This window comes from Ambystoma mexicanum, chromosome 8 (genome assembly GCF_040938575.1).
Source record: "Ambystoma mexicanum isolate Mex_15411 chromosome 8, UKY_AmexF1_1, whole genome shotgun sequence".
In the NCBI taxonomy this organism is placed as follows: domain Eukaryota; kingdom Metazoa; phylum Chordata; class Amphibia; order Caudata; family Ambystomatidae; genus Ambystoma; species Ambystoma mexicanum.
This window is the reverse complement of record NC_090929.1, coordinates 1,008,521,717-1,008,542,529: the sequence shown is the minus strand read 5'-3', so window position 1 is coordinate 1,008,542,529 and position 20,813 is coordinate 1,008,521,717. Positions and strand designations below refer to the sequence as shown.

At 42.4% G+C, this 20,813-nt stretch overlaps 1 protein-coding gene across 2 annotated transcripts in view; it reads right to left on the bottom strand.

Moving 5' to 3' along the window:
* Window positions 1–848: 848 nt before the first annotated feature.
* TNFRSF9 (TNF receptor superfamily member 9) overlaps window positions 849–20,813 on the bottom strand; it is a 124,305-nt gene continuing 104,340 nt past the window's right edge. For both annotated transcript variants that reach the window (XM_069610927.1, XM_069610926.1), the window contains exons 7-8: window positions 15,253–15,378; window positions 849–5,265 (exon numbers count right to left, since the gene is read on the bottom strand). In XM_069610927.1, coding sequence (XP_069467028.1) covers window positions 5,168–5,265; window positions 15,253–15,378 — 224 coding nt within the window. In that variant the 3' untranslated portion in view covers window positions 849–5,167. The remainder of the gene's footprint in view (window positions 5,266–15,252; window positions 15,379–20,813) is intronic.

The following is a 20,813-nucleotide window of genomic DNA, read 5'->3' as shown; positions in this document are numbered from 1 at the left end:
GGAGAGAGGGTGCTGATCTCTGCATTTATTTTCTATAGGCTTGCCTGGCAGGGGACAGCGCCTTGCCTATTCAGCCTTAATGGTGGCGCTGCCATTCGCCAGCTCAGGAGGGGCAGCATCACCATTTAGGCTGAAAGGGTGAGGCCGCGGGAGCGGAGGCCTTTTTCCTGAAGACTGAAACTCCCGCGTATGCGCAGGAGCTTCAGTATTTACAAAACAAGGCCTCTGCTTCCAGCGGCCTCACGTTTTCTCCACAATGGTGGCACCGGCCCACAGGCATCTCTTGCTTGAAGGGATGCCTTGCAGATGTGACGCCACCATTATGGATGAAAGGCTTTTTTTCTGAAGCCTGAAGCTCTCGCACACGAGCGAGAGCTTTCAGGCTTTAGAAAATAATCCTTGTCATGTAGTGGCCGGGGATGCCAGGGGAGACTAGTGAGCCTCGGCATGGACATGCCTCAAAACGAGATGTTGGAGCCTGCAGTGACTCGGCCCCAGCTGGCCCCTCGGCACACTTAAAGCCCTGCCAATAGGTTCGGAAAGGATCTGCGTGGTTTTCCCCGCTGAATTTTCTACCGAATATTCTTTTTGCGCCTTTTTTTACAGCGAAAAAATGCATGGGGAGACCTGCCACATCATCCAACAGCGAACCCACCTATGTCACCCCCGTTTAACTCCCGACCCTCTATACAAAGCACATTGCCTTCCCCAAATCCCACCTTCATTTTCACTGCAAAAATTCGGTAAAAATGGCGGTAAAAATACAGCTGTCAAAAAAATCTCAGAACAAAGACTGGATACTGTTCAGAAAGGTTATCTGTTGTTATATCAGCCCTAGAAAGAAATAATTGTGTTGCAGGTATTGATACCTTTTATTTAATAAAAACACACACAACATGGACAGTGCAATAGCTTTCAAGACCAAGTACACAGAGGATTCCTTTCAGTTTCTAATTGATGAGAAAAGTTCAATTACCCACAATAATGCATCACATGACCAACATGTTTTTTTTGTTACAATTTTAAGGCACAGAGGCCCTTCTGAAGCAAACAAATGGAATGGAGCTAAACTATATGCATCTTCCGCATGCAAGTCAAGTTTCTGGTGTCTGTCGGGGAGAGGTACAACACTAGTTACAACACGCGTGTGGAGTGTGGGGGAAAAAAGCACAGATCATTCCAATAAATACCAGTATTTTAGAGTAAAACATGTTTCTTTCACTGTCAATTATTCTCCTTGATGCTTACTCAGTAAGATTACAATTGTGCATTTATTCATTTGTATCACCATAATGTCTATGCTGGTTTCAAGGTCATTACACAACTCTGTTGCATTCCATGATGTTTGCTTTGTAAAATAAATAAAACTTTTATCTACATCAGAAAGTTCAAAGGACAAAAAAAGTCAAACATGTTCCATGGAAAGTTTCAATGTAAAAGTCGCCATGTTCTTAGAGTGCAGTAACTTTGAATATGTACATGTCAGAAGGATAACACACGCAAGCATTGGATATAGTGCCAACCTGTTCAAGGTAAAAAAGGCTACAGTGATATAGAACTCAAGGTTCTACATAGAGGCTTGCAACTGAAATGTTACAACTTATTCGCAAAGTTTCAATACAAGTCGAGGATTCGTGTTGGCCAAGTTACCTTAGCACACTCCAACAGAGAGGTCCTGCAGTGAGTGCACTCAGCGCAGTGAAAGCTGTCACTGTAGTGCACATGTGTATGCTGGTGTACATTCACCTTAGTGTGCAGTTCTTCTTTGGTTTCCCACAAATCATTCTGCTCGGCTTTCTTTTGCATAGCAGGAAGTTCCTGAATGATATTGGCTGGATTGCAATAATAACACCATTTAATATGAAATAATTGGTTGGGAGGTGTCTTCCGGGGATGTGTGTACATATATGCTGGCAAGAATGACATATAAATATAGGTATCATCAGCACATCTAGGGGTCTGCAGCCTACTCTTCCTGTTTCTGTTACCCTCCAGTGGGCATTAGATACTTAGAGATTCTAAAGTAGCTAGGTCCACAGCTGACAAACTCTTATATGGAGACCAGTTGAGTTCTGACAATCAAGAGTAATGCAACCTATTACATCATTATCCTGCCAAAACCAGGAAAAGTCTGTCCAGTCTCCAGTTATCATTAGGAGGCCAATACTATGGAGAGCTGCCGAAAGCTCCACCGGAGAGTGCCTAGGAGATTAAAATCATGCCCCTCATTGCCAGTTCTGCAAGTGTTGACTTCTGCCCTTCTATTGATGCGCTCAGATTGACATATGGGGGGTCATTACGAGGTAGGGGGTAACCATGCCGCTATTAGCAGCATGGCTACCCCCTTAACGGGTACCGGGTTCCTTGAATGAGGAATTACCGGGCCATTCCGACCTTGCAGGGCCCGGTAATTCCTCATTCAAGGAACCCATCCCCATTCCCATTTGAGCCCCCATAGGGCTCAATGGGAATCAAACAAAGGGTGCTAACAACGGGCCTGTTAAAAACAGGCCCGTTGTTAGCACCCTGGTCTGCTAGCGGGTCCCGCGAGCAGAACTCGTAATGAGGCGGTAAGGGGTTGATGGCTCTGGCACCTTTACAGGCGCCGTTAACCCTTTACCGCCTACCTCGTAATGACCTCCATGGTCTGATAAGTAAAGCTTCCCCTGTGTCAGACCAGGACACTGCAGCATTTTACCGTGCAGCTCAGCCGCTCAAATGCTGCATAAGAAAACCGGTCCCCTCTTTTGTCCTACCTTCCGCAAGCCTTTAAAATACAGTTGTGGCTCAGTTTACCTGAGGAAGTGCCTGGGTTTTTGCTGCCCTAGCTAAAGTCACATTTTGCCCTTCTCCCTGGCATTTTCCCACATTTGCAGTCGTTGTCGTGCCAATTCAGAATCCCCTTCCTAGTAGCACCAAAGGTACCGCTTAGCTTAGTCTACCACCGGCCTGGTCTGCAGGAGTCAGAGCTTCTGCCTTTCCAAATGGCAGTGATTCGCCTAAGGTCCCTAATCTGGCAGTCTCGGGAGGATAGCTCTGCGGCAATGTGCTCGCCTTGCAAGCAAGATAACGCTGAGCAACACAGGTTTGATCCCTGGGTCCGCGCTTAGAAACCTCTGGGTTACTAAGCGCGTTATAAATAAGCAATCATATCATATCACATATCATATCTGGCAAACGCTTGTACGCTCATCGTTGTGTGCGCGCAACACATTCCCTCCTGCGCTACCATCCCCTCCGCGCCATGAGTTGGTACATGCCGAATGTAAGACTCACTTTTCCACTTGTCTTTCCCATACCCAGATGAGTCCTGACACACAAGAATGAGGGGACCCTTATTAACACTGTCCTCCCAATGCATGCAGAGGCCCACCGGTCCCAAGTCATCATCAGCTGGTCAGCAGTGCGCAGGCCTACAGGCAGCTTCATCTGAGAGTGTTTGGGAGATGAAAAATACTGTCAGTTACATGCCTGATGTTAAGACTCGCTTTTCCATTTGTCTTTCCCCATCATTTTATTTTTCCATGTATAGTTTGCTTTTTTAAATTTTTTTTAACTGTAAAGTGCATTTTTACTTGTTCAGTGGAGGCGTTTCTCCATTAATAAATTAATAAAATGAAAGCAAATGAGCATTTTCATTGTTCATATCACACATCGCAGCTCAGGCAATAGATGCCACGGGAATGGGGTGACCAGACTTCCCTATTTTGCCGGGATTGCCCCAGAATTGAGCCCGCTGTCCTCGCATCCGGAGAGTATTTTTGAATTAAAAACCACGTCCCGGTTTTGTCGAATGAGATGGTAACAACTTAATGGGCAACAATTATACATGTAATAATACTGTCCAAATACTTTCAGAATGTTGCCATCTCAGAATGGGCTCGAACTGCCAACCTCCAAGGAGAGACACGCTGAGAAATGAACACATAGCAATGCGCCCAAGATCAATCAGAGCAACAGCTCCTTTGTTATTAACGTGCTTTCAGGCACAATTAAAACCTCAACATGTATTTGTAGATACTTTGAGATCTTGCTGGTCGAGTTAAGGGGAAGCAGGTGTTTGGTGTGGGGCCAGTGGAATCAGCGTAGGGTGACTGGACGTCCCAGTTTTGCCAGGATTGTCCTTGTATTTTAGCCTTGGTCCCAGCATCCCGAGAGTTTTTTTATATTTAAAACCCCATCCTGGGATCTGAGCGACGGTTGCCTAATGTCCCGGTTTTTGCAGGGAACCAATATACAAATCCCGAAATTGGGCCTGGCGCCGCTCTCTCTGCTTACTTTTTATGCCCTATTTCCTCCCTCTTCCTCGCTGGCCTCCCTCTTCCATCTTTTGTGTTTATGTCTGCTAAAACTGTATTCCCACTTCTATGTCTAGCGCCCGTCCCGGTTCTTTATTTTGGAAATCTGGTCACCCTAGATGGGAGTGAATGGGGTAGTCATTCTTTAATGTGGTTGGCTCTAAACATCTGTTCCTCCACACTAGAAAGGGACATTATTTTCGGAGATCTTCTAACAGTAAGATTACCGGATGTCACCAAGTCACCATGAACACCGCCACTCAGTACTGGGCTTTCATTTCTCCATATATTGGACTTTGGGAGTTGTAGTATTGGGTCTCTTCAGATGAATAAACCATGCTAAAGAAAAACTCCATCCAGGACAGATAGGGTCAGCCATCTGGTAACCTTAAATTGTATTTGTTATGCTGGTAAAAAGAATGTATTGACATTCCAAAATAGCATTTTAATGAAACTTTGAACAGTTGGGACATATTACTCATAAATTCATACATTTCCTTTGAGCCAGCTCTTAGAAAAAAAAGAAAAACAAAATTACCATAGAACCTGGCCAGCAGTATCAATTGAAAAAATAAAATTGACCAAACGGAAGTCCCTGTTGGGCTTTTGAGAAAACGTGACATGTAGTGGCGCACTTATAAACTCATCTTCCTGTTTCAACGGACGCTTGCAAACACGGACGAGTTGGCCGTGTCAAAGTGCGCACTGAAGAGCCCCGGTTCAATGCTCGGCTGTGCTGGGTTTCAATTATGCTATGATACATGTTCCCCTGTTGCGAAACGGAACTCATCCCCAGGGCGTGTGCTTTCTGTTCTCGGAAGTGAAGGCAGTGGGCGCTTCGACGACTGTCCCTGGCGACCAAGTGGTTGTTAGGCCTCCTGAGTCACTGTATCGCCCTGTTCTTCTTCCGGGAGGTGGCAGCTGCAGGCGTCTTCTACTTCCGCTATTTTCTCAACCTGTGGAGGAACTAGACAGACATGGAAGAAAGATGAGATTCCCTGGTCGTTCCAGAATCTTGCCATTCTGTTTTCTCCTGAACTGAAATAAAAACCACCATTGTCTGAATGCACATAAGTCATTCATAGTTTATTTCACAGTAAATGCATAAAACCTGTGTGTGATCCAATAACAAATAATCACATATCTTAAAAGTAAAAAGGATTAAAGCACCCAGATACACATCATGCATACATATTTCAAACAAATGTAAAACTCTGAACCTTAGAAGTGCTTTGCGAGCCCCCTTATGATTTCGTCATCCTCTGGCTGAGAATGGCAGAGATGAAAAGTTGCTCTTACATGTTAGCAAGGCTGTCCAGGTAAAGGTATGTGCAAATGGAGGCATGCTCTGTTTGCGCAGGGAGATTATGCTCTTTGCAGGGTATCCATGTAATAATATGGAGGCATGCTCTGTTTGAGCAAGGGAGGTTATGTTCTTTGCTAATACGGAGGCATGCTCTGTTTGAACAAGGGAGATTATGCTCTTTGCAGGGGATCCATGTAATAATATGGAGGCATGCTCTGTTTGAGCAAGGGAGGTTATGTTCTTTGCAGGGTATCCATGTAATAACATGGAGGCATGCTCTGTTTGAACAAGGGAGATTATGCTCTTTGCAGGGGATCCATGTAATAATATGGAGGCATGCTCTGTTTGAGCAAGGGAGGTTATGTTCTTTGCAGGGTATCCCTGAAATAACAGAATGCAACGCAGGGGCATTTCAAGTTCAGCCAGGGCCATGCCTGTCAACATAGCTCTCAACTCACACGCTTTTGGCGGGTGTCACCCGCCTTGTAAAGGGCTGTATCACCCGCCAAGCCTCCTGCACGCCCATTCATTCCAATGGGCGTCTCACCCGCCAAAAACAAAATCGGGTGATTTCACCCGCCTTTGCAGCATGCTGTCAACCTCTTGAGTTCCCAAGACTGCTGAAGAAAAGAGGATTTCGTTTTTGTGTGTTAGATCTGCATTAACCCCTATGGACGGGCAAGTGGATTGGCGGGTGAGGGAAGTGACTCTGGGGCTGGTGTCACCCGCCAAAAGTGGGTGAGTTGACATGTGTGCAGGTCTATACCTGCTCTGGGATCCTGGATCATTTCCAGAGGCAACATATTAAAACTCTGACACGTTAGCCAAAATCTTTGAGCGTGTTTGCCTGTCCTGCCCAAATAACCTTCTTTTCTTCCAGCTGAGACTATCCCCTGGGCAATATTGGCCGGTTTACCACCTCTTGTTAGCTCTCTGGCCACTGTTGTTCACTGTAAATATGAAGGGTTGGGGAATTAGTTCATGGGTCATGTCAAGGCAGTAAGAGCCATTAGCCAATCAGGTGGCTGGAACAGCAAGCAAGAAAATACATTAACCACCCATTGTTCCAGTCACCTGAGGCCCTTCCCCGGATGACTCAATTTTTCCTTTCTTATTTTTTTTTTAATGTGGCGAGTCAACACGTAGCATCTCCCTGATGCCTCCCCACCCCCCAAACCAAACAAAACATCTCCTCGCCCCCTCCCTTACTCCCCCCGCACGTCCTGCTTCGGCTGCCGTCATAGAACTGGAGAATGGCCTTAGTCCCTTTTCCCTATGCCAACGGCCATCTTTTTTTCACCTCGGAATCTACTGAGGGGAAAAAATAAAAGCCATTCACACCCCGGATGAACCCCAGTGTGCAGATGGCTTTCATTCCCTGGCCGGGGGCAGACATGACCGGTAATGGCACACAGCCATCGCTTTGGCTAGTGGGCCATTAACAGCAATGTCCGCCCCTCCACCCCCTCCGTGGTGTGAAAGTCATATTCACAGCAAGTTCTTGTGGAGCATTTCTCAAACAATGAATACAATGAGAATTATTGCAGGCTACATCACCTGCCATAATAGCCTGTAATTATGTCACTTTTACATTTGCCCTAATTCATAACAATTGGAGCGTTTGGCTAATAATTAAATCATCCTCCAGGTGTGTCATACCAACTCCTCTAGGAGCTGCCAAGTAAGTCTGGGGCAGACTAATGTAAAAGAACAATTCTTTTTAATGAAGGTGTTCTCTGCTATTTGTAACTTAGAGACTTTCTCCCAACAGCAAAGGGACGCTCCAGACGATGTATTTGGTTTACATTTTCCTTGGGGTCCCTGTATAAGGAGACATTTCTATATGTTGACACCTCACTTGTCTCAAGATACCACCCACTGCCTGTTTCATCAGGGCCTCTGTTTCACCGTCTGGACAACTTCTCTCAGATTCTTCTGGAACCTGATGCCAAGGTTGTCAAAGACTGACTTCTACTTATCCGGCGTCTTCTATGTTATAGGGATATCTTTTTTTTAAATTAGACCCTAAGGTTGTTAGGACAGTTTTTCTAAATTCCAAATAAGGGGTTCATAAAACAATATCTCAGGCAGTACAAAAACTCCACTCTTAGTATAAGGCTGTACCACCGGAGAACATTTGATAGCGTAGACAGAGCAGCCAGGCTTATATCAGGAGGGAGAGAGGGCTGTAGCTTGGTACAAAGAAATTGTAGCATACATATGGTCCAAAGAAACACTGAAACACAATGTATTGTAAAAATAAGGGTTTATTTTAATACAAGTAGGCCGAGATAAATCTTGGGTAAGTAAGTACTGCAACATCTCATATAAACACAATTATTAAAACAAACTCGATACTTATGGGTTACAACCCAAAGTATAACCTTATTAAGAATTCGCTAAGCAGTCAAGGTGAATCAATCTTACAACACATTCAGAATGGCAGTCAAATATTCTTGGGGAGTAAAACCCGGTTCGATATACTTTTACAATACAATCAGTAATTCAAGGGTAGTACACCCATATCAGTCATGCAGTGACAATCAGTTACAGAATTCACTTAATAAACCAACCCAGTTACAAGTATACACCTTGTAACAGATATTACTTTGTAGAACACAGTTCGGAGCTATGTAGCTCATATACTTTCTGGAGGGCCCTAAGCTGCTCAATGATAAGTATGAACACTCAATAACTATTTTAGAATGCACTAAGCAATTCAGGGAAAGCAAACCCCAATGTTACAAGTTTAGAAGAGCAGCAGCTGTTCACGGTAAGTAAATACCAATATACTTTTAAGAGGAGCTACACACAACTCAAAGACAAGTATTAACTCTAAGACTGTGTTACATGTGTATAAAGCAGACCTGGGAAAACACATCCCAATGGTACACTTTAAGAATGACAATCTGTTATTGCAGATAGGTAACCCTATTGGTAATCTTTCAAACTAATTCCATTAAGACTAATAGAACAGTACCAATACTTATTACTTTTTAAGTAATAATTCAGGTAACTACCTAAATAGTAATGGCTCACATTCCACAATTGTTACAGTATAATAACAGTAATGACAGTTCCACTTTTTAACAAGTAGTTGCTTGCACCAACACTTGTTACAGTAAAATAACTTGTATACGTTTTAAAGGAGCATCTAGCTACTTAAAAGTATGTATAAACCTTAAGCCTGTTTTAGATCTGTATAAAGCAGATCAGAGCAATCAAAACCCAATGTTACACTTTAAGAAAGACACGTATTTCAAGATAGGTAATCCCTATTGGTAAGCTTTTACACTCATTCAGTTAAGAATAATGAAACAGTACCAATACTTATTACTTTTCAGAAGGGGGAAACACCATCCAAAGTAAGTAAATTAACATATAATTTTTAGAGGGGCAGAATACAATTCAAAGGTAAGTATAAACTTAAGGACACTTTGTAACTTATTCTATTACAGAGATACAGTTATCACACTAATTTCTTTAGTGAGTAAATACTTTTACACTTGTTATACTTTTCAAGATAGAACCTTTAACTTATAAGGTCCTTCCCTAGTATATAGCATTCTTTTTTTCAGAGGCAGAAGATGGTCCTTAGTGGTCTAAGAGCCAGCTGTAGGCATGTCAGGATAGAGTTTGGTTGCAGGAAAGTCAGAGTTCCATAGGAGATCTCCTTAAACAAGTGTTCACTTCAGAATTAATTGAAGTGCTCAGGGACTTCACAGAAGACTTCCTATATACGTTCCAGCATTAGACATGGGCAAGGGGTATGGGCAAACACCCAACCACACAAATCACCCACTCAGCCTCATAAGATTCACACACGACTTAATATAAGTTTTACCCAAGCAATCACAGTACCTTAGGAGAAATGAAGCGCTTCAGAGTGGATGCCTTCAGGATGCGGCAGCACAGGACCTGTTCCCTGGATTCTTGTCTTGGAGACAAAACAACCAGACACTGGATGGGAATTTACAGTAGCAGCCATCAGAGGAGGCTTCCAGCAAATAATTATTCATGGATTATTCACGGCTCCATGGATTTGGCGCCTTTTTACAGGAGCAAGATGAAGAATGAATATCGCTGGTCGGATTCTCTTGACTTTATCGGTCCTGCACTCTGGTGAGGGGACTTCAGGGATTCGATTCGCATCTCCAGCAATCCAGCAGAAGTCCACCAAAGTTTCATCAAGGTTCATACTTGCACCAATGCACTGCACTCGGGCTCAAGGTCCCAGGGTATTGGTCGTTTGCAGCCAACTAATGTCGCAGCATGTTGTGTCATAGCTCAAAATGCAGGTCTTCTTGAGACTGGTTGATCCCACCAGCCGTTGCATTTGGGACCACCAGGTCGATTGGAAGGGAGGGTTGCATCAGGCTCTGGTTACACAGCAGGCTCTCCAATGGCTGGAAATTGCTACAGACATTTTTTCTTCATCTTCCTCTTCAGATTCAGCTCTAGTGGTCAACTTGTCATCAGCTTCCAGAATCCGAGTCTTATCAGGAACTACAGCAAAACCTCCTCAAACTCTCCCTTTAGTTTACACAAAGGGGTGGTCTGGCTGTCCAATCAGGACAGTCAGCTCCACATTGCGACTTGGTTCCTTTCAGGCAAGGTGGAAGACAAAGGGCTGCAGAGCTTTGGACTACTCCCTCGCTTTTTGCCTTCTCAGACACTCAGGACCCTCTGGCGGGATTCCCGCCAAAGACAAAACTTCAACCAAGTTTGTTCCCACCTATAGTGGCAGAAGATCTAGGAAACAACAAACAAATGAGAAATGGCAATAAAAGAAGGAGCCCTCCTTTCTAGCAGGAAGGTAGCCCTCCTGTGCATTACCAAGGCTGATTTGGCATCCTGTGAGCCATAAAGACTAAAAGTCATAAAGGGAAAACCACTGCCACCAGCCATTCAAGTAAACTTTCAATTATAACAAAAGGTTTACCAGGTAAGTAAGAAAGGGGATACATTGGATCCCCCCGAACACTCCACATAAGGTTGGGTGTACTTGCTTACCAAAATCAGTGTAAAAGAGATCTGAATCCCACGTTAACCTCTTGGGAAGAGTAGTTCACCAAAGAAATAAGAGAATTAAAAGGAAGCCACTACATTTAAAATGCTATGTGTTGCCACAGTACATTAGAGTTAGTCCAAAGTTATAGGAAACTATAACTCCAATCACACAGTATAGGGAGATATACAAAGGTCACCCATAAAAAGAGTAAAATACTAGGCAAAAGGGGAAAAAGATTCCCACTCACCTGGGGACAAGGTCAAATAATTACCAAGTCCAAGCAAACGTTCTGGGGTTGACACAGGACAGGAAGATTTAGCATAAAGATGAAAACCTTACCTAAAAGAGGTTAAAATGACTGATTTCTTGGAGTTCCTTTTTAGATCGAGTCCAGACATAACATTTGCATAGTCATCTAAATGTTTCCGCAGTGCCCGTGCAGACCTCGTTGTGAAGATGACAACATTAGTCTATGAAAGTAGGAGTATTTTTCGTATCTATGGAAGCTCTACGTCTATGGTTGTCCCGGTCAATTTGAGAACTTTTGAGCATAAATTAAACAAGAGGGTCGCCAATATGTATCCCTGTCTGGACCCCCGGTTGAACGTAATAGAGCTTGTGCACCTTCCTTCTCGTCTGCAGCATTTCACAGCCTTTGTGGCTTTATGTAGTGCGATTAGCAGATTCAGGAATGGGGTGCGAAAACCAAGATCACTCGGGATCTGCCACACCATGCTATGATTAACGAGGTCAAACGCTGTGGTCAAATCGGTGAATGCTAGGTGGCTCGGCATGCCCTTCAGGATGAAATAGGTATCTGTTACTTGATATAGATTCAATGCTTGCTCTAGTGGCTTCAAACACTGCCAGAAACCGTTTTGATGGTCCACCAAAATGCTTTTTCTTGCATTCATTCTACAAGTCAATTATGGATTAAACGTCTGTAAATCTTGGTGGAACAATCTATTCAAGACATGAGTCTGTAAGATTGGCGTAGTTTCCTAGCACTCTGCTTCAATACAGTAATGAATGCACCTTGGAACTAGGTGGGATTATACCCATCTTTGATATTGCATAAATTATTTCGTGAAGTGAACCCTTAAATCTACATCGTTATTTGGCAAATGTACTGAAACACAATCTGGTCCAGGACCTTTCCTTGCCTTCGACGCCATTAGGGCTTTGGTGAATTCACTTCTGGAACAATGCATATCGTATGGTGTCTCTGCGCCCCTCATAAAGGGTAAGGAAATTATTTTCAAATTCTCCAGTATGACGATGATTATCACCCAGCGGGATCGAGGGCTTGCGGCCTCCCAGCCTATCAGGGTATCACTCAGGCAATATTATCCCAACCAAAAATATTGCCGTATATATGGTCGTCGGGAATGGCCATAGGCGATATTTTTAGTGGGGATAATACTAGTGTTTTTCGGGAGCAGGGGTTGCGGGGGTGTCCCCCGCTCCTTTTAAAATAATACAGAGGTTGGGGGTGTCCCCGGCAGGTTCCATGCCTTAATATCGCCACAAACATATGGCGATATTTTTGTATGGTGATATTTTTGCGGGGATATTAACACATGGAACCCCTATCAGGAGCTCAGAACATGGTCTTGGGCCTTTAAATGGTAAAGCCCTCTGCTACGAGCCTCCTCATAAGGAGTAGGCTGCCATCTTCCCCGCCGGGAATTAGGTAAGTGGGTGCCCAGCGCTGTGCTCCCAATTCCCTCCTTCCCCCACTCCCCGACCCCAATTTCAACATCCCTCTCTCCCGGCTCATTTCCGTCACGGCAATGGCTACCATGGAAAGGGAGAAGGGACTACGTGTATTTCCCTTCTCCCTAATCCATTCGGCCATCTTTGTTTGTGATTTTTTTTTTAAAGTTGAAAAACAGCAACCATGCTGTTTCTCAAATAAAAAAAAACAGCTATTAGCATCCCGGTAAACATGCCAGGTTGACATGCCTGGTAAACAAAAACAAAAAAAAAACTCTGGTATGTCCGAGCTAACATTAAAGCCCTCCCTTCACTTGGGTTTATAATTGGCTTGGGTATTAACTAATCCAGTAAAGCCCCACACGTCTGTGTTTATTGCTAAATGAATACGTTATGCAACCACTAACAGAGACGCTGATTTCATTTTCTACTTTTCCTACTATTGGGTTTGCTGCACAACCTGATGCATACAGATCGTGAACTTGCACACAGTGAATTCCTCTTCTACATGGCACCCTACAACCATAAGGTTGGCAAACAATTTAGCACGGACTTAACACATTTCCAATCCTATTTCTAAAGCAGAATCAGCTGCCAGAGCTATAGCTAGTCTCATAAACAGGCACAACCACATAATCTCACTTCGGGTCAAGACTGTTTTTTGGCAACGTTTGGGGGGAATTGTGGCCTTCGATGCGGAGATCTGGGGACTGAATGTAGCATGTAAAAGGGTTGCTCTGAGCAAGAGGAGCTTTTGGGAGAAGCTATTACTCGTGTAGCAAAGATTTCCAAATATTAAATTGGAAGCCGACATAGATGTAGTCTCAGCCAAACCGGCTGTCTATGCTTGGAAAGGAGCATCTTCCAAAAATAACCTGATTGACCTTGCTTGAGAGGAACATATTGCTATGCCTGTGGTTTCAAGATGTATTAGCGCCCTGAAATCGGAATTTCAGATTTTGGGTCTGGTGTAACTGTTACCACCACGCTGTTTGTCTGAAGCATCAAAGTTAATAGGTCAGCCATATTGCAAGCAGAAAACTCAAGAAATATGGCGACAGCATTCGAAAACATGTCATCCCTTGCTTGGTCTGACGTTTACAGTGTGGATTCCATCCAATAGCCATATGTAAGAATGTCAACCAAGCGCCAACAAAGACACTCGTTGGCCCTGGCTAGACGGGACCAACTGCCACTAGCCAGTAATCTGAAAAGATGGAAACTGTCAGCGAACACAAAGGGTCCCAGTTGCCGGGTAAATCTGGTAGATCGCTTCCATTTCTGTCTGTTTTGCCCACAATACAGGCAGCAGAGGGCACTGTGACTGCAACACCTTCTTCTCCTTTCAGGGCGGCTGGTAGACATAGACCCTCCGGCGGCCCTCTGCTTTCTGCTTGCCGATTGGGAAGCAAATGTGACAAGGTTTGTGGAAACCTCTCCTGCTCTCTGCTTGGAAGAGCAGAATAAATACAATAAAGAGTAGGCAGATGTTGTGATATTCTAAGTCCTTTCTATGTCAATTTTGTAATTGACCTTCACCGGAAAACAAGATTTGGCCTCAAAACCTTTGTGCAGGCTTTTTCCATGGTTGTTTTAATGGCGCAATTTATTGATTTTTTTAACTGTGCAATTTCTAGATTTTTTTATGGATTTAGATTTTATTGTATATTTTATCTCATTTGTAAATAAATGCTTGACTGTAAGTTTTATATTTACGAAAAGGCTCTCGGAACTGAAAGTGTTAAATAAAATTTCAATTTCCAATAATTGTTGAAGGTTTTTGAGAATGTTAATTAGGAAAGAACACGTCATGACTGTGTTGCGTGTATTGATGAATAATGATAAATAGGAATCCAGACAGAAATCTTATCATGCAAACCCTTTGAAGCAAAAGTAACAGCCAGATTATTCCGAAGTATATCCGGAGAGTGATAAGGTTTCAAGACATTTGTGGACATCCGTACCAAATGTCTCCATGCACCAATTTATGCACGGACATTTGCTTTCAAAAGATCTTTTGCACATCTTACGGTCTGTTAGGACCTGGCCTTTAAATGCTTATCTGTTGATCATGCACTCCTGGTGACATCTTTGTGTTCTGAGGAAATCTAGTAGTTAGACATTTGGTGCACCATAGTACATACATTAGCATAAGATTACATATAGCCCCTCTCACACTTGTATATAATATTGTGGGGTGACAGTGTTAGAGACTGTGCATCACACCAGAAATCATGCTGTGACTTGATCCTCGAGCATGCTGCTCTCAGTGAGAAATGGTATCACAACCTTGAAGGTGTAGTTGCCCTTCCTAGATCTTAAAAAGCAGAGTTCTGTGGGGATATCGACTACACTTTTGTCCTGAAGAAAATGATGTGTTCATGATGATAGTCCGCAGCAATGGCTGCTGCATACTAAGCCCACCCGATCACAGTTGTTCCGTTCATTTTCCATTTCCAGTCCCATTGGCCATAGTTTGCTCGATCTTCCTCCCAGAAGCCCGTTTAAGGCTCTGCACACAATATCCAGCCCCTGTGATGTTTCCCTTCTATTTCTTCTGGCTGTGAGTTCATTTTCTACTGTGGAGCACATAAGTACATAGTGTTTCGTTACAACTGTTGGTTTCTCTCCAGTCTCAGTCATACCTGGTTTATGCACTCAATTCGCCCGCTACACACTTCCCTTAGCCTTCTCTTGCTGCCGGTTGGAGAGCATAGGGGAGTTGGGTGGCCAGCATTACACTCATTGAAATGAGGTACTCAAGATCATATGAATTAAAAGCACTAGAAAGAGGCCAGCCTGATGCTATTGCTCATGTGTTCAATTGATAGAACCATCACCGTTCATAATCTCTTAAACGAAGCCACTCAAGCCAGTCCTACCCAACCACAGTTCTTACACATGTATCCAGATGATCTTACTTGGTTTAAAGCCGTTTTTCACTTTCTTTTTCACCCAGCTCACCATGGCCATGCTAAGGCCCGCCACACACATGAAGAGGAAGAGAGAAACCGCAATGATGACATGGTAGGCAACTGCTTGCTCCCCTGCATTGTATGAGAGAAAGAGAAAAAGACAACCAGCATCACTTATTAAACAGTTCCATTGGCATGTGTTTCCTCCATTATACAAACTACACATTCAAGCCCTATTTCCACAATACTACATCATCATCAGTGGTCCTGAATGCCCACCATAATACTGTAAACATGATGTTGATGCATTACTGAAATGCCCTATGTTTGGACAGGTTCATCATCAAACAATCCAGAATTATTTCAGCTGAAGGCCACATTCTCAAAACGCTCACATTAGTTTACAGTGAAGGCACTCGGCCTTTTACAAATACATGCTAGCAGCTAACATTAATGCAAGCACGTATCACGTATCCCTGTAATAGGAACTATGATCAAACTGATCCAGGAATCTGAGGTCTTAGGATAAAATACAAATGTTTAATGAATTGGGCATTCTACAGTAAGCAACTCCAGGATGTTTAGCCCGAGCATATTTTGGTTCCCCAATCATGCGTGTGGCGCTGTTGTGAAAGCTGACCAGAATCCTCTCCTGATAGGCCCTAACATAGCTGTGCATCAGCCACACAGGCATGTAAGCTAAGAAGGCCCTGAGGAGAGCATGAGCCCAATCCAGCCCCACATGTGAGGGAAGGAGTAAATTGCTTCATAGATCTCACTGTCTCCTCGGACTAACCAACATTATCCATGCCGGAGAGATTGCAAGCTAGATAGAGAACAAAAGAGGCTACCTAATAGGAATGGGGGTTTATAGTGATAATACCGAATACAAAAATCTCGAAAACAAAAATCTCAACAAAAAAAAGGCCGAAAAAAAAAATATCGAATTTTTTTTTATGACGTTTTTTTTTCGAAATGGGGGGTTCACCCCCAACCCCCCTTTTTTGTTTATATTTTAACCTTTTTTTTACTTACCTGACCCCAAAAACACATATAAATAAATAAATAAATAATTCGATATTTTTTTTTCGAGATTTTTGTCATTCGGTATTATGTTTTCGGCCTTTTGACTGACCACCAGGAATGGGGTCTCAGAGGCACAGAGGGGGCAGGTAAAATGTTTGACAGCTGTGAACCATAAATAAGAAGACTCCACCCGGGATGGACTTTTCTGCTCACAGAGATGAAAAGGACTTTTCAGAAGAGGGAGCAACTGAAAAAAGAAGTGTTTGACAATGTAACAAAACAGAGTGTTTAGGGAGACCTTTTAAGGGATGTGAACTAACAGAGGAGACCTAAAATTGTAGTTTTGACCCTGCAAGAGAGAGGGTGCCAATGCCATGCTCTGCTCGTGGACTAATGCTCCTTGTGCTTGAGTACTGCCCATGAGGTGTAGATATAATCAAGTAATGTTGGCGCCAGTCAGGAAGGGTCTGCCTTTATTGGCTTTGATAGTTTTGTGGGATGAGCGACTCAACATACCAGAGACACGAGTTCGAAAAATTGGAGACCCTTTTCAAAAAAATCAACTAGTGTGGCCTGATGTTAATTAAACAAAAGAGCACCGTTGGGCATTAGGTGCAGGGAAGCTTTGTATTTGGTATGTGTGCGAGTTCATGAGGATTCAAATTGGAAAATGTATGTTTCTTGGATGAAATCTTCTGCAGAACCAATTTATGAAAATCATCTTTAGTGGGGTTCTGTAATGGTGGAACAAATGTGCTCTTAGGTGTGAATTCTATGAATTTTATTTCTTCCTCTGCGATATCCCCATCATTATATTCAGAGAAAAAACTTGTCAGTTTCCTAAAAATCTCATAGAAATCAAATTTATTGAAAAATTAAATGCTATAGGATGGTATAAAACTGAAATCCTTCTGAAGAGAGATGCTTTTTTTGATACGCTTCAAATGATCAGGATTTTTAACATTGTACATTTTTGTCACACTGATGTGTAAACTTACATCCAATCGGACAGTGCCTGATTGGGTAATTGTTTTATACCCAATGATTGGTGGCGTAACATTGGTGACAAACTGTACACTTTTCTGTCTCTAATTAATAGGAGGACATGTGGTTCTGTTTAAATTTCGGTTTTATTTGCGATACACTATGTTATATGGATATCCACATTTTTCAATTGGATACGTTATAGAATGGAGCATTTACATTTATTATATTGTTTTTCTACATTTAGTTTCCAGAATTTGGTTTATAATGGTCAGAGAGCAGTCCATGTAGTACTGTGATGATGTCTTCACAATGATGCTGTCATCGCATATGCGGGAATCTGCCATAAACTCCATCTTGAGTATTAAAAGCTAATGGATCATCGGACAGTCTGTTTGCCATGCAGTCTAAAGAATGTTCAGGCTCATAAATGGAGTGTTTAGAGTTTCTAACGTTTGTGAGTATTTATCAGAATGGGATTACATTGATATAGTTATAATATTCTAGTTATTACATTGAGTTTCATGGGAAAATGTGTTCATGTTTTTACAGATTCCGTAGCAATAATCATTTTTATGAGCTTGATTGTCAAGACCTTTCTAGGTGGGAATTTGATGGTCATTTTTTATTTTTACAAGTGTTATCTTGAATCTTGACACAAAACTAAACTGCTGTTTGGATTTTGTCCAATTATTTTTGCAGTCCTATTAAACAGGACACAGCTGAGGCAAGTTGGTTTTTATATAGTTTGGAATTAGAATTATTAATCAAATGAAAACATTTATAGATCCCTAATTGTACAGTTTCATGATTGTTTGCAAACATTGCCCTAATGTAGGATATACACAATCCAAAATGCACTGGATCTATGCCAGTGTCCATGATATTTTTTGTTATGTTGTGATGGTTTATTTACATTCTGTGAATAGTTTTTGATCATTTAATAGAGACATAAAAGAACAGTGAAACTTTCACCATGGTTCACTCATGTTGGGGTGGACGGCAAGGCTCCAACACGGGAAAGAGGTTTACGTTACGCAAGTTGTACTAGGCCATGATGCAGCTGGATTAGATGCAAAGTCACAACTAAATGTGTTTTTGTTTAGTTTTATTGTTTAGTTACAGGAATCAAAATAAATGTTACTTAGTGTGCCATTTTGGATACATTTTAGATTTGCAATAGGTAGCAACATAATTAGCAGTAGCATGGATATAAGGGTATTGTAGTGCTTAGAAGCATGTAACGGGAGCTTCGTGCTTACGAGAGAGAGAAGCTTGTCTAGGTGAGATCAGTGTGAGGGGATGGGACATTTTTAACTGTGACAATCACAAAAATCAGGGTGAAAGATCACACACACATTTCTTGTTTTACTCCTACACAAAACAAACACTATTTTCAAGTTTTATCAGAGTCAATAGGATTTATGACCATGTGCTTTTTTTTTATATATATTTGCCAAAGATGAAATGACAGCACCCAAAGACACTTTACTATTTACAATTTTGTATATGATACAAGTAGGTACAACCCAGTCAGTTGTACTGGATTTTGGTGAACATACAGAATGTTTTGCGTTTGTTGATCGACATATTGAACTTTACAAATAGCATGTGGACACAGAACAGAACATTTTTCGGTGAATAAAGAAACATATCTCAGTGTAATAAGTGGACACTGGATTCGTGGAGAGGTCGTCAACACTATGTGTGTTTCGGCCCAAGGTAAAGCTGCTTGATGGAGCTTATATGTGGTGGGCCTTCATCAGGACTTGTGGTAGGTGGTAAACCCGTGTCCTGTGGGTCTCTATCTAAACATAATGATAGAAGATGTGTGAGTTAGAAATGGTGTGATCTTTGATATTTAGATCGTGTCTAATTTTTCTGAGGAATGAGAGAAGTTAACTGATGTATTGTTTTTAGATAATAAGGAGATTATGTTTAGAATGTCATGACTGATTATGGAAAGAATCATGTGGTGAAAAGGGATTGTGTCTTGTTCATGTGTCCAATGGTGTTAGAGAATGTAGAGGGATTAGATTTCTTTGTATTAGGGTTAGCCAATGGGATTTTGTGGGATGCCTTTGTAACAGAATATGTTTAATTATGTAAATTGTTTCAGTGTGTATAAAAGCCGCAACTTTTCAAGTAATTGTTAGTTTTCAACTTCAAGAGGCTGACTAACCCTTTCCGGCCATCAGCATGCAATAAACTTACTTTTCTGAAAAAGTGTATTTATTCTCAGTTGGAGCTGTTTTTTCACATTGGATTTCGGAGTCACATTCCTACACTCAGTTTCTGACAGGGTGTTGCCAGACGAATATTGTGATAATGGTGATGAGAAAACATTTTGGGCGTTAATGATCCCACAGGTCTTCTTCTGGGTTTATGGACTGCCTAATCTCCTTTTTTCCTTCTCGATTCTCTGATGTGATTTCAGTGGTCCCATACTAGCCATCTTCCAGTAATATATTTCTAAACTCCATAAAAACTGGCACAATTTTCCAACTTGGTGCACACATCTCTGAGTTGGATCTACTAGGATTCAAAGATCTATCATGATTCACTCCCTTCGCACTCATTATTGCCACTTGTGGGCCTGGTGTGGGGTGTATTCCCTATTGGACTTTCCTTCGAAATGTATGAGACAGTGCTATGGTGCTTTGGGAGCTATAAATCCAGGTGTTCCATGTCACTTCACTTCCATATTCCTTCCAGGCTTTTGGTAGCCAGTAAGCTGCTTTAATAAAAAGACTCGGCTTCCCAGAATACCTGACCTACTGCTTCATCTCCACCCTTGCAGGACAAGGTTGGGTGGTGGTTAAGCACCACCTGTGGCTGGTAGGTGTTAGCAAACAGCACACCTGAGGCTTGTGCTTGTTAGTCAGCTTTAAAAGTCTCAGTTTGCTTCAGTCCAGTGCTGGCCCATGTTGCAGTGTTTCTGTTTGTGACCGGTCCCTTGTTCCTGGTTCTTATGCCTAGTGTCTAGTTTCTAGTTTCTTATTTCTTGTTCCTTGTTTCTGGATCCCTTGATTTCCAATTTAGTGTGTTTATTAGTATTTTCTGCTGCATGGATACCCTTTCTGTCTTCCTCTGTCTGGCAGTCAGCACTTTCCAGTGCTTTCCTTTTCCTGTGAGCCCAGTTTGTCTGTGCTCTTTATTACTTTGATCACGCCCTGTTCTGAAGTCTAACCTTGATCCTTTTACCACACCTCATTGAGAGATTTCGGATTTTGTACCATTTTCCCTTCCTTCCCTAGGTGGAGAGGTGGGAGGTTTTGCACTTATAATTTCGTTTTCCCTGCTCCTGTTCCTTGTCTTCCTGCTGAAGTCTTTTCCTGGTTTTCCTTTGCACCTCTCTCTTGGTTCCCTATTGAGTGTTAGGTGTGGTGTGCTGCTATGTCCAGCTTGTTAATTTTTGATGTTTTTAACACACGCTATGGCCGACACACACTCTGCTGCAACCATATTTAGCGGCCTAGTCTTCCGTAAATGCGTACTGCAAGATGACATCAACAAAGATGGTGGCGTACATCAGCAGTGAGAGGGCTGCTGACCTC